A 13123-nucleotide genomic window follows, 5' to 3' on the forward strand; every position below is an offset into this window, starting at 1 on the left:
AAACAAGTTTGTTTTATTTCTCGGATATTTTGACTATCCAGATGTGAGACTGGAACAATGATAACCTATATAAGCAACGGTATGTCTGCCTGTATTCCAGAAGTTACTCCAGGTGATCATAGGGAAAGAGGTCCTGGGTACATCTGAGGAATCTCGTAGTCTGTGCTGTGTAGGAAGACTTCTTTTTTTCCACCAACCTGTTCCTTTTGCATGTGCTCCCACCACTCTGTATGTAAACTGCTTAAAATTTCTGTTGATGAGTATGACCAATGGACTGTGTTTGCAGTCCGTCATACAGAGATCTGGTCTCATTATTTCGTTCTCTTGTATCAGCTCTGCAGAACAGCCAACCTGTAGTCTTTTAGCTGTCCGCTTGAAGGTCCCAATATATAGCACCTATATTGCATACATATTGCGGAAATTACATTGACTGTGTGACGAAGGAGTATTTTCCCATGGACTTTAGTAAAGCATTTCACTTTTGTGGATCTTTCTGTTTATTCCATGGATAACAAATTACTCCATTAGTCATCTTTCTACATTTTCATGCAAAAATTGGCAAAGCCATTTCTTGGTGTTTGTACCGAGTCTGATCAGGGTCGAGTTAATTTTCTTTACAGCAGCCAGTATGGTGCCGTGATTCAGATTTGTGGCTAAAACAGTGTTGATAACACACCAGTGTTTTGACTCTTGCCGAGTAGTGCTTGCACAATGTTGAGGCTTTCTGTTTTCCAGAGACCCAAATTGACCAAAGAGATATGGTCAGCAATAAAAAATGGAGGGGATGTTTCGTCTTCCAAGGTGGGTGTTGCTCAGACTGCCTGAGCACCAGTCTGCTTGTGAGAGGTGGTGAGTGATTGCTTTTGCATCACTGCCTTCCCCCTGCTTCACTTATTAAACTGTCTTTATCTTGAGCCATAAGTTTTGTCACATTTGCTTTTCATGTTTTCTTCCCCATCCAGAGGGCAGGGAATGAGCAGGCACTGCAGGGTGTTTAGCTGCTGGCTGGGGTCACCCCTCCACAGGCCTTTTAACATCCCCTTCTTCCTCCTCCTTTTCTTGAGCTTTTATTGCTGAGCATAACATTATGTGGCAGGGAATATCCCTTTGGCTGTTTCAGGCCAGCTGTCCTGCTGTGTCTGCTCCTAGCTCCTTGCCCACCCGTGTCCTACTTGCGGGGTGGGCACAGAGGAGCAGAGTGGGGAAAAAGGAAAGCCTCAACATTGCAAGCATGGGTCAGCAATAGTCAAAACACTGGTGTGCTGTCAACACAGCATTTCAGTCACACATCTAAAACGTACCACTGCATGGGCTGATAGGAAGAAAATTAACTCCATCCCAGGCAGACTGTGTACAGTTGTGATTTTAGTAACTGTGTCATGAGGTCTCAGTCTGAAGATGTGCAATTACTGGTGTATGGCTTTTACTAGAAGGGTGATCAAACACTGGAACAAGTTACCCAGAAAAGTAGAGTTTCCATCCTTGGAGATGCTCAGGATGTGACTGAACAAGGGCCAGAGCAACCTGCCATCGTTGACCCTGCTTTGAGCTGAGGGCTTGGGCTAGGTGGTCTCCAGAAGCGCTTTCTGTGCTCAGTCATTCTGTGAATAACTTCCATATGTGTTTCACAGTGTTTTTATCTAAGATAGCATTTATTAATGTTTCAACTCTGATTTCAGAACATGTGGTAGGAAAAGCATACCAGGCCATTTCTCCTGTCCTTTTCTTCTCCCTAGCTGCCTTCATTCCAAAATTCAACTTACATAACACGTGGCATTCAAAAAAACATATAAAATTAGAGGTGGTTCTTTGTTTCTAGTGATTCTATGTCAAATGAGAAGATAAGAAACATTGGCCCAATAGTTTATAGAGTGAACAAGCTTTCAAGTTATCTTGAACTTGAGAGACAGCACAATTTGAAAACTTAGATGACTGGAAGATAATTTTGTTTCAACTGGTAGATTAATCTGTATTGTGATAGGCTGAACAATGTGGGTTTAATGTGAATTCTTTGTCTTTATAATTTAACAGTGTATAGAATGGTGTGGCTTAGTTCTGCTTTCTGGATTCTTTGTTTTTTGAAATGTCAGCTATTGGAATAACTCTCAATTCACTCTTTAAGTATTAAAAAAAAAGGATACTGCTCATGATGGTGAGATACTTTTAAAATCATCCAAGTAGCCAAGACCTGGGGAACCTAACAAGCCCTGTGCTGAGCATTTTAAAATTACTAAAGTAACTGTAATGTAATATTGAGATCAGTCTTTATTTCTGTATATCAAACCAAGTTTAACTTCTTTTTTAAATCCATGCTGTTTTGTGCCTTCCTTGACGTATTTTGTGCAAGTAAGATTTTTGTTGCTGTCAGACATTGAAGAAGGCCATGATCCATTTGCCTGTCCCCTAGATAAGATTTTGTGGTCAGTCTGATTTCATGCTTGACGCTTCACATTAGATAACTCTGATCACTTGCAGATTCACATTCTGTAGTGTACTTGTCTGGAGATACCTGCTATCTTTGTGTTTGCATCATTGAGTTTGTTGAGGCATTTGAGCTGTTGTAGTGGTAAGGCAATATAAAAGTGATCATCTGAATCGAGTTCACTTGTGGGAGGAGAGGGCTGCAGAGCCAAGCTCTTAGTCGCTCCATCAAGGCGTAAAGTCCTAGTCTATATGGTTCTCACACTATAAAAGGAGTTTTCAAATACAACTGAGTTTATTCTTCAGCCCATTTCATGAAATTGGAAGAAATTGGGCACCTGCTCCTTATATTGAGGAACTCCTGCTGGCATTTTTAACCAAGGAAGGAGAGAGGAGGCATTGACAGTCAAGGTATTCTTGATTTGATGGGTGAGAAAAATTATATAATGCTGTTTTACTTACTACAAGATGTTGGCTGTAGCTATTCAACATGCAAAATATAATGACTGAGTCATTATTTTCTGTAGTGTGGCAAAGTTAAAATTTTTTATGCGGAAAATGGCATATGCAGATTGCATCTCAGTAAAAATTGACATAAATTATTTGATTTCAGTAATACTGAAAGAAATTCATGTCATTCTACTTAACTGAAAAACAAAAATATTTGTGGGAAGATCCATTATTTTATCAAGCGTGCACTAGTTCATAGCTTTAGAATGAGAACAAAGATGTCTTGCTGTAGCTTTATTTAAATGTTTTTGAGATTATTTTTACAGTATCAGATATTGTTCCTATGTTGGACGCAACTATATCCAATTGTAACAGGTCAAAGATATCATTGCTGCATGCCTTGTTGATTATCTTTGCACACACAGCTAAGTATGCATGAAGTGAGAAGGCACACTCAGTGTATTTTTGTTTTCTACTTAATTATTTAGTTCTTTTTTAGGTTGATATTTTGCATACGAATGATTAATTTCTATTGATGTTCATGTTGCTGTTCTTTATTACAGCATTACTAAATTTCAGTAACTGCAAAAATAAGTTAAAGCAACTCAAATGCCTTAAATTTCAGCTTTTATCTGTCACTACTTTTCTCCTGAGCCTTCCAAACACAATTGCAGGCTGAATCCGGTGATTAAATGAATGCTTCCCTGTAGAGGAGTGCTACCAATTGAGTACTTAATTTAACAGACTAGTTCAGTGATTTCCAAGTATAATCTGTATAAGCACTGCTACAAACCTTTTCTATTTTCTGTTCCTGTCCTCCTAGAAAGAAATTGCTCTGCACTTGCAGTATCTCTCATTCCACTTCCCTAGTTACTCTAGGACTTTGAAAATTATTGCCAATGAAATAGCAATTTTCAGCCTGGTTGGAGAGCTGGTAATGCACTTGTGCTACTTGAATGTGGAAAAAGCAGTGTCCTCATTTGGCATTTTAAGCAACTAATTAAAATATTTTGCAGAGTTTAGAATTAACACATTCTGAATACAGTTTTGTGAACTTTCTTGACTTCAGTATATCAGTAAATTCTCATTGCTACAAATGAGATTATGATGCTTAACACTTGATTTTATTAAAACTTTGTGAGAAAGTTTTCTGTGGTTGTATGGAAAAGCAAATTTTCAAACAGAGAAAAACTAACCTGTTTAACATTTGAATCCTCTTTTTCTTATTGGAACAGTATTGCTGACATCATTGAGCACTATAGAAAAGAACAGATTGTTGAAGGATATTACCTTAAAGATCCTGTTCCAATGCAGGTAAGATTTCCTCTCTGAGCGTTTGTGGTTGAAGGCACAGACCGAATCACCATCCAATCAATTTATGAACTGAATTACAGCAGAGATACCAATGGCAGTTAAACAGCATCATCCTGAATTTTAATGTTTTCAGCTTGTGTGTTTCTTTTGTTTTATTCTCAAATGCATTCACTTACCAAAGGTTGGCTTGTAGTCAACAGAAAATATGGTAAGCTCTGTCTGTCCTCTGAGGTGTTCATCCTCTGCTGTGTGCCCCTAGCTCTGATCCCTGGCTCAACCATGCTGTGGTTTAGTCCCATGTTAGGGGAAACCAGGGTGCCCTCCCATCTTCTGTGTCTGGGATTTTTCTTCTGCCAGAGGAAAGCTGTAAGCACAGAAAAGCTTCAGGAATGATTGCGGGGCTGGGATTGCAGGGCTTGTTCTGGAGCGCTCTTGCCCCACAGCAGGAATTCATCCTAAGAGACCACCAGTAATAAGCACACCACATCATCTAGCTTTTCATAAGCTTATAGCTAGTTATAAAGTATACATGCATATTTTGTTCCCACTCTGTTCCCAAACTTTCCTGTTTCAATGGTTAGAAGTTTCCTCCCTAAAGTAAGTTACGGTCAATTCTTACCCCTTTGTGAGATCTGTCGTATTAATCTGAGAACATTTCTTGTATTCTCCCTTAGCTCACTAAGCTAAGTGTACCAAAGCTGATCCTGTTCCCTTGTAATGTTCTCGTAGTTGCCCTGCTGCCACCAATTTTGGTGCGAACTTGCCTTTCTTGAATGTCGTGGACCAGAACAGTTTACAGTACCATGTCATGGGTAATTCCCTTTCTCTCTGGAAAATACGTAACAGAAATATCCTAGAATAGGTGTCATTTTCTGTGGTGGGTTGACCCTGGCGAGCAGCTAAGCACCCACACCCTTGTTTAATCATTCCTGTCTACTGCAGGATGGGGACAAACCAAAGGAACTCCTGGGTTGAGATAAATACAGTTTAATAAGCAGAGGAGGGGGTGGGGGGGGTGATGCAAAGGCAATCACTCACCACCTCCCACAACCAGACGGGTGCCCAGCAAGTCTCTGAGCAGTGGTCACCCAGAAAGACAGCCCCCCGCACACACACAGACTTTTATTGCTGATCATGATGTTATACGGCAGGGAATATCCCTTTGCTCAGTTGGCGTCAGCTGTCCAGCTGTGTCCGCTCCCAACATCTTGCCCACCCAAGCCACCTTGCTGAGGAGAGGGGCAGAGTGGGAAATGGAGAAAGTCTTGAGCCTGTGCAAGTACTGATCAGCAAGAGCCAAAACACTGGTGTGTTACCAACACTGTTCTAGTCACAAAACCAAAACAGAGTACCATAGGGGCTGCTGTGACAAAAGTTAACTCCATCCCTGCCAGAGCCAGTACGTTGTCATAGCTATGTTATATCATAGCTCAGTCCTCCTGTGAATGACTCAGCTGTTCAAGTTTCTCATTTTCTGTTTTCTAGTGGTAAGTATCAACAGGTGTAACTTTTATGTTGTACTAGTAGACTTACACCTTCTTATTCCAATCTTTCCTATACCGCTAATTGTGTTGTGTCATCAGTGCTTCCCAGTTTGCTGCTGTTAATTTGCGCTCGGTAATGTGGTTGGGACAAAAAGCAAATACGAATCCTGAGACTGCTCCTTGAAAGGCTTCACTAGTAACTTTTCTCATGTTCTATCATTCCTCTTGAATCATGGCAGTACATGATTCATTTTAGCTTTTTGCATATGCAATTACAGTTCCTGTATTAATAATCTTCTCTGCATTGACTAATTTTCCATGTGAGGAATTCAGATTCTTTTAACCTATTCAGATATATTTGTGACTTTATTTAAAAATTTAGTGGTCAGTGGTGCAGTTTATGTTCAGTTTTGTGTTATCTCCCTTCCACATACTATCATGCTCTGTTTTTGAGGGAAAAAAAAAAATCAAATGTCTTGCATAATATTAGGGTCAGTCTAATTGACTTCCTGTGTCTAATATGAAATTTATTTAAAATATTTGTCACTAGATCTGTTGTTTTGTGCACTGTTCCTTGTGTAGTTATGTTATAGAGATTATCTTGAGCTCATAAACATCTGGATGTTGCTTCCATTGTAGGTCCTGTAATTCCTGTTAGTATTACCAAAGGATTTTTTCATCTTGCTTTTGTCGTGTTGTTCAAAATCATAATTCTTGTAGATATATGGGCAGGAAGAAAAGTAGAATATTTAGTATGAGCCAGTTCATGTGTCGCTTTTCGTCTCAATGCTGTTCTCACTGCTTGACAGTCTTGCTTTTCATGTTTTCTTACGGCTAAAGAACTTTTGCTGATCAGCTTACTCGGTAAGGTCAAACTTGGCTTGGCTTTTGGCCAGTCTCATTTGTTACTTGCGTTTCCAGATCCCACAATTTTCTGTGTGAATTTATCCTTTTTCCTGTTTTTGCTTTCTTCTCTTGTCTTGAGTTCTACTCAGTTAGGACATGTGAGTTCTAATGAGATTAATGAGGGGCTGTGCAACTTTGAGTGAGTCGGTTTTAATTGTGGTCTGCACCATTCTTGTTGCTTCAGAGTTTATCCATGATTACTCAGTCCCAAAAGCTTTGGTAGAAGACAGTTAGAAGCTAGATAAATCTTTAAAGACTTGCATGAATTTAACTGAAATTGTCATGAAAGATGCTGCTTTTTATTTGCTATGAAAAAGACACAATGTTACTTTGTAGAAGTTGGTCTGTGTTGAAAACTTTTTTCTTCTATCATAATTCTGGAAATATGGAAACAGTTATATTACATTTCTAGCAAGCGTATTGCATGAAAAATTATATTGCTTTATTAAAATTCATGAGAGAACAATAGTAGTGAGTTGGCAGCATTCAGTATGGTGATCCTGGTTGCAGCTTCATAGTATGCAATTTTTTAATGACGATTTCTGAGTTTAAAATATGTTTTTATTACATGTTTACCAGCACCAAGAACAAGTTCTTAATGATACAGTGGATGGAAAAGAAATCTACAATACAATTCGTCGGAAAACAAAGGATGCTTTTTATAAAAATATTGTCAAAAAAGGTTATCTTCTGAAAAAAAGTGAGTTATGTTTACTTCTATGAGTTTTTTTTCTTAAAAAAAAATGCAGATATCGATCACAGAATCCTAGAATATCTCAGGTTGGAAGGAACCCATAAGGATCATCAAGTCCAACTCCCTGCTCCTCACAGGACTACCTAAAACTAAACCATATGACTAAGAGGGTTGTCCAGACGCTGCTTGAACTCTGACGGGCTTGGTGCCATGACCACTTCCCTGGGCAGCCTGTTCCAGTGACTGACCACTCTCTCAGTGAAGAACCTTTCCCTAATGTCCAACCTGAACTTCCCCTGATGCAGCTTCATTCCCTTTCCTCGTGTCCTATTGCTGGTCTCTAGAGAGAGATCAGCACCTCCCCCCTTCCCTTGAGGAAGGTGTAGACTGCGATGAGGTCACCCCTCAGCAATGAGGTCACCCCTCAGCCTTCCCTTCTCCAAGCCGAACATGCATACTTAGTGAATTTAGTATAGTAGTGGTACTAGAAAGGACAAAATTGAAGTAGGCAAAAGGTTCTAGAAAGTGTGTGAAGAGTATGAAAGTTCTATTTCCTTTAGTACATTAATAGAAAAACATGATACATAAAATTACATGCAGTGTGAAAATGTTGATTTTCAGAAATGTTGTTCTGAAAAAAATCAGGGCACAGCCCAAAAACTAGGCAACCTTGTCAAAGGTAGCATTCAAACTCATTAAATGAAGTATATTTTCATAAAAAGCATTTGTATTTAATATGGAACTCATTAAATTCTAGCTGATAGAGTAGGTGTCATGGTTTAATTCCAGCCGGCAACTTAGCCCCACCCAGCCACTCGCTCGCTCCCCCCCCCGGTGGGATGGGAGAGAGAATGAGGAGAGTAAACGTGAGAACTCGTGGGTTGAGATAACGACAGTTTAATAGGGAAAGCAAAAGCCGTGCACGCAAGCAAAGCAAGGAATTCCTTCACTCCTTCCAATGGGCAGGGAGGCATTCAGCCATCTCCAGGAAAGCAGGGCTCCATCACGCCTAACTGTGACTTGGGAAGACAAACGCCATCAGTCCGAACATCGCCCCCCTTCCTTCTTCTTCCCCAGCTGTATATGCTGAGCATGATGCCATATGGTATGGAATAGCCCTTTGGGCAGTTGGGGTCAGCTGTCCCGGCCGTGTCCCCTCCCAACTTCTCGTGTCCCCCAGCCCTCTCGCTGGTGGGGTGGGGTGAGGAGCAGCAAAGGCCTTGACTGTGTGTCAGCACTGCTCAGCAGTAACTAAAACATCCCAGTGTTATCAACACTGTTTCCAGCACAAATCCAAAACATAGCCCCATACTAGCCACTATAAAGAAAATTAACTCTATCCCAGCCAAAACCAGCACAGTAGGTTAGAGAGAGCTAGAATAGTATAAATCTGTACATTTGTTGGAGAGCACAGCTGGTTTAATTTTGTTATTCTAAGTTAGATCATATGTTTTAAATCTTAAATTTAAAAGGGATGTTCTGCTGTTCAAGATATATAGTGACTTTTTTAGGATTCTAACACTGACACAGTCAACATAACATACAATAAGTACATTAAAAACTGACTGCTTGACTCATCTCAATATAACCCTGAAGAATTGCCATTGAGCAAGTCTTTGAAGTTCTGAGGAAGCTAGTCCCTTACCAAGTGTTATACTTCTGCTTTTTAAAAAAACAGCATTAATGGAAGCAGAAAAACTATCAATGATAAAATTTCTGCAAATGACAGAGACCATAACTAGAAGGATAAGTTACAGATAGTAATCTAGATAGTGACCAAAAGTGAGAAAGAAGGTGTGATTTTAAATATAGCCAAATATAAAAGAGACATTAAAAAAACCCAACCACCCCAAACTGTAAACCCTCTGAACAGAACAAGGAAAGCATCTCTTCTATTGAGAAGGCTGATTCTCAATAGAGGGATGTTGCAGAGTGAGGAATCAAATAAGAACGATTTGAAAACCTTTAGCTAAAAGAGATAATGAGATACTTTAAATGTGCAAACCAGAGTAGTGAGTTAGGGGTAGAGATGCACATATCTGGATATGGAACAAATTCGATAAAATCACTCTTCCATCTAGGAGACAGAGTGTAGTAAGTGGGTATTAGATTTGTCTTTTCAAAACAGTGCTAGTACTTGTTTATTGAGGCCCGTGGTGGATTTATGTTGATCAAAGTACAAAATGAAGGCTGAAAGTTTTTTCTAAATGGTACTCTGACTTATGCATTAATTAGTTGCAGGAAGTTCCTAATCCTTTGTAGATCAGAGGACATTTTCTCTGAAACAAGTGGAACCAGCCACATTCTTAGATATGGTTGTGTTTGGGGCAGGGTTCTGGTTTAGGTTTGCATATAGTGTATTCCCATTTCTGTTCTTCAGCCATACTGCTTTAAGATGCTGTAATGCAATCTGCTGAACATTGGTCAGAGTTTAGGAGTAACTTTCTCATGTCAAGAGTCTGTTTCTTAATTAAAATTGTAATAAATGGGATACACAGCATCATGATTTGCAAACTGTGTAGATACAGCCTTAACACTGACAGGCACTCACCATCGAGAAAGCTCATATGCACTTGCTTAATCCTGTTGAAACTAGTGAAAATGTTTAGAGGACCTTTTCCAACTCTACCCGCATCTGTGAAGAGGGTCTAGTTTTAGCCATATGTTGCATAAATTGTGTATGTATACTAATGATATAACTTAAGTTACCTGTATATTGTCTGTTTGCAATTTGACAAGAATTTTACTGCCCTCTTTTGTTTTCTTCATTTACAAAATTTACGCTTTCTTTTAAATAGTAATATAACCTTTTGCTTGATTCTTCTACAGGTAAAGGAAAGAGGTGGAAAAACTTGTACTTTATATTAGAGGGAAATGATGCCCAGCTTATTTATTTTGAAAGTGAAAAACGAGCCACAAAACCCAAAGGACTAATAGACCTTAGCGTGTGTTCCGTCTACGGAGTACATGACAGTTTGTTTGGCAGGTAGGACACTGGCTTTTAATTCTCTCATGCAGCAGGAGAGCTGACTGCTAGTTTGAGGCATATAGAAGATATGGGCAATATGTCACAAGTGAACGAGTAGCCCTGGCTTGCCTTGTGGCTCTTGGTTCATACCGAGAGTCTTGTAGTTGGTGTGAATTGCAACAGCATATGTAGACAGACGTAGCTGATGAATAGTAACTTGTTTAGCCATGGCAACTCAACTGCTAGCAACTGTACATAAACAACTTCTACTAGAAATTTTATAATTTAGTATTAAAGTTTTATTGTGAAATAAGATGTGATGATGATTCCAGCTTTTTTGCATTGTCATTTTTTAATATTGAGTGCATTAATTGTTCCATGTTTCATTTTACAGTCGTTAGAGATCATGAACTGAGGGTTTTAATCCTTTTGTCTTTTTGAACTAAGAATTGACAAGATCAATAATTTTGTCAATTCCAAAAGTTCTACATTCTTTCGATAGGTGTTTGAAAGCTAACTTGGTTAGATGGAGTCTGTAAGTGCTTTTCTATTTAAGAACAAGTACTTTTATTAGAGTAAACCAACTTAGCAGTAAACTAGTTCATATAAGTCAATATCCTCAGAAATTGTTTTTGCACAATTACTATATTCAGAGTTAATTTTCACATCAAATCTTATTCACTGCAATATTTTGAAAGTCGAAATGTGCCAACTGCAAGGGATGTGATTATCAGCAAAGAAGTTGAGAATCAAAAGTCTTTCAGATATCATGGGTAATTAACAAGAAAGAGTTTACATATTTGTTCATTAGTAGTTACAAAAAAAAAGTCCACCATTCTATATTATAATGTCATATGGAGAAAATCCTACAAGTGTTAGATAGAAATTCTGGTTTTCCCATGGATCTTAATATCTATTAAAAAATGGTACATAGTCAACTTCTAGTTATTTTTGTGAAAAAACATAAAGACAAATGCTTAAAATTAGTGGCATTTCTTAAGCTGCAAAGACTGATGCTTTTGTTTGATGTGGGTTTTTTTAAATCTTTTTAATAGTTTTGAAAAATCCATTAAACTAATGGTGTGAATGAGGAGCATAGATTCAGATAAAGAGTACCAGAATAGTAATAAAAAAAATGACTGAAATGTTCCTAATGTAAGTTGGCAATTATGCAGGAAGCTTTGGTGTATATTGTAAACATGGAACATTTTGGTTAACAGCGACTGTCTCTTAAACAGCTTTTAAGAAACACTGTGCTGTGGGTTAAAGTGCAGTTGGACCGTAAGTGGTACTAAACATGGGTAAGAGGAGATGTGTGGTTGTACCAGTTTAGGAAGCCGTTAGTGAGGAACTGTAGCTGAGACAAAGTTCCTCCTGCATTTTAAGTAGCTGGTAAAAACTGCCTTTGTCCTTTTCTCAGAAGTACGGTGAAGTCTGTAGCTTTGCATGGTTCTTCGGTGGCAATGATTTAATTAGCCCCAGACCTGGCTACTTCCTGCTCTCCCCCACCCTTCTGCGGCATGGCCACAGAGTGCTGTGTCAGCACTTCTCCAGGCAGTGAAGTAGATGGGGAACTGAGAAACTGAAACTCCTTTGCAAATGAAGTAGGAACCTTCATGTAACACTGGTTTTGGGAGAGCTAAGTTTCCTTGAGCACAGTGTGGAAGGTCATGAGTGAAGTGTGCACTTTAAGTAGCTTGTAATTTAACAAAACAAAATATCTTTGACTGACTTCTTGGCAAATGAGCGGAGGTACACAAAATGGCGAAGACGCTATAATCGCATTTAAGGTTGTAGAGGTTTGTGTCACATACATTCAATGGTTAGTATGTGATCCAATACACATTTTATTGGTTGCGAGAGCCGTGGGACACATTCAGATAGGGGATTCCTTATGTTAATATTGTTTCCTGAACTCCTGAAAGAACAAATCCTTTACGTATGATTAATTGGTTGGGAAGTAATGCTGAACCTCTCCTGCTTTTAAAGTCTCTGGAATAGTCCTCTTTGACAAGTCTTTTCTCTTACCAGATGGCTATTTTTTGCCTTGACTGTAAGTCAGCATACATGCCTATTCAGTACAGGCCATTCTAAAAGTTTCTCAATATTCCAAAACAGGCTAGCTGTACCGAAGTGTGTTTTTCTTAAAATGACATAATACATTCAAAACAAAATGCAGCTTTGAAGTACCTGAGAAATTTTTTCGTTGGAGTTTTTCCTCTTTCCATGTGTGATCATGCTACATGTATACAAACAAAAATTGATGCAATGTTCAATGCTCCTTACAGACAGAAATGCATTAGTTTGGTGTAAACTTTGTTTTGGCACAGATCAACATGTGAAGGTGTCTGTTAATATTATGAAGATTAATAAAACTTACATGTTTTGTTTTGTTTATTTTTAAGGCCAAACTGTTTTCAGATAGTAGTTCAGCACTTTAGTGAAGAGCATTACATCTTTTACTTTGCAGGAGAAACTCCAGAACAAGCACAGGTGAGAGCTTTTGTTGGTAAATACGATTTAAGAAGTAATTTTTTGTATTGTGGTGTTTAATGATATTGCCCTTCTGAAGCAAGTGTATCATGAATAGTTAGTGGCTATGTCTATGTTAGCAAATGGAGTAGTACCAGATCTTTAAGGGGAACGGTTGGTGCTGAGAATCCAGCACCTATGTTATCTGCACCTGGGGGTTTTGCTTTGGACAAGTTCCAGTCAGGTCCCATGGACTGAACTTCCATTATTTTCCATTGTATGTTTCTGGAGAACATTTTTTTTTACATAGTTCAATTCAGAAGAATAATCTACTCTCCCGGACTTTTCCATGTTATAAACCAGAGCATGGTAAGTGGGAGTTTTCCTTCAAAGGCATATTCCTGATATGAGCTA

At 38.7% G+C, this 13123-nt stretch overlaps 1 protein-coding gene across 1 annotated transcript in view; it reads left to right on the top strand.

Annotated features, from left to right (window-relative positions):
- RASA1 (RAS p21 protein activator 1) overlaps positions 1-13123 on the top strand; it is a 68329-nt gene that overhangs the window by 30898 nt on the left and 24308 nt on the right. Inside the window, exons 9-12 of the mRNA XM_072860723.1 lie at positions 4107-4185; positions 7155-7275; positions 10099-10255; positions 12643-12730. Of these exons, the coding sequence (XP_072716824.1) occupies positions 4107-4185; positions 7155-7275; positions 10099-10255; positions 12643-12730 (445 nt within the window). The remainder of the gene's footprint in view (positions 1-4106; positions 4186-7154; positions 7276-10098; positions 10256-12642; positions 12731-13123) is intronic.

Source organism: Ciconia boyciana, chromosome 4 (genome assembly GCF_034638445.1).
Source record: "Ciconia boyciana chromosome 4, ASM3463844v1, whole genome shotgun sequence".
Lineage (NCBI taxonomy): Eukaryota > Metazoa > Chordata > Aves > Ciconiiformes > Ciconiidae > Ciconia > Ciconia boyciana.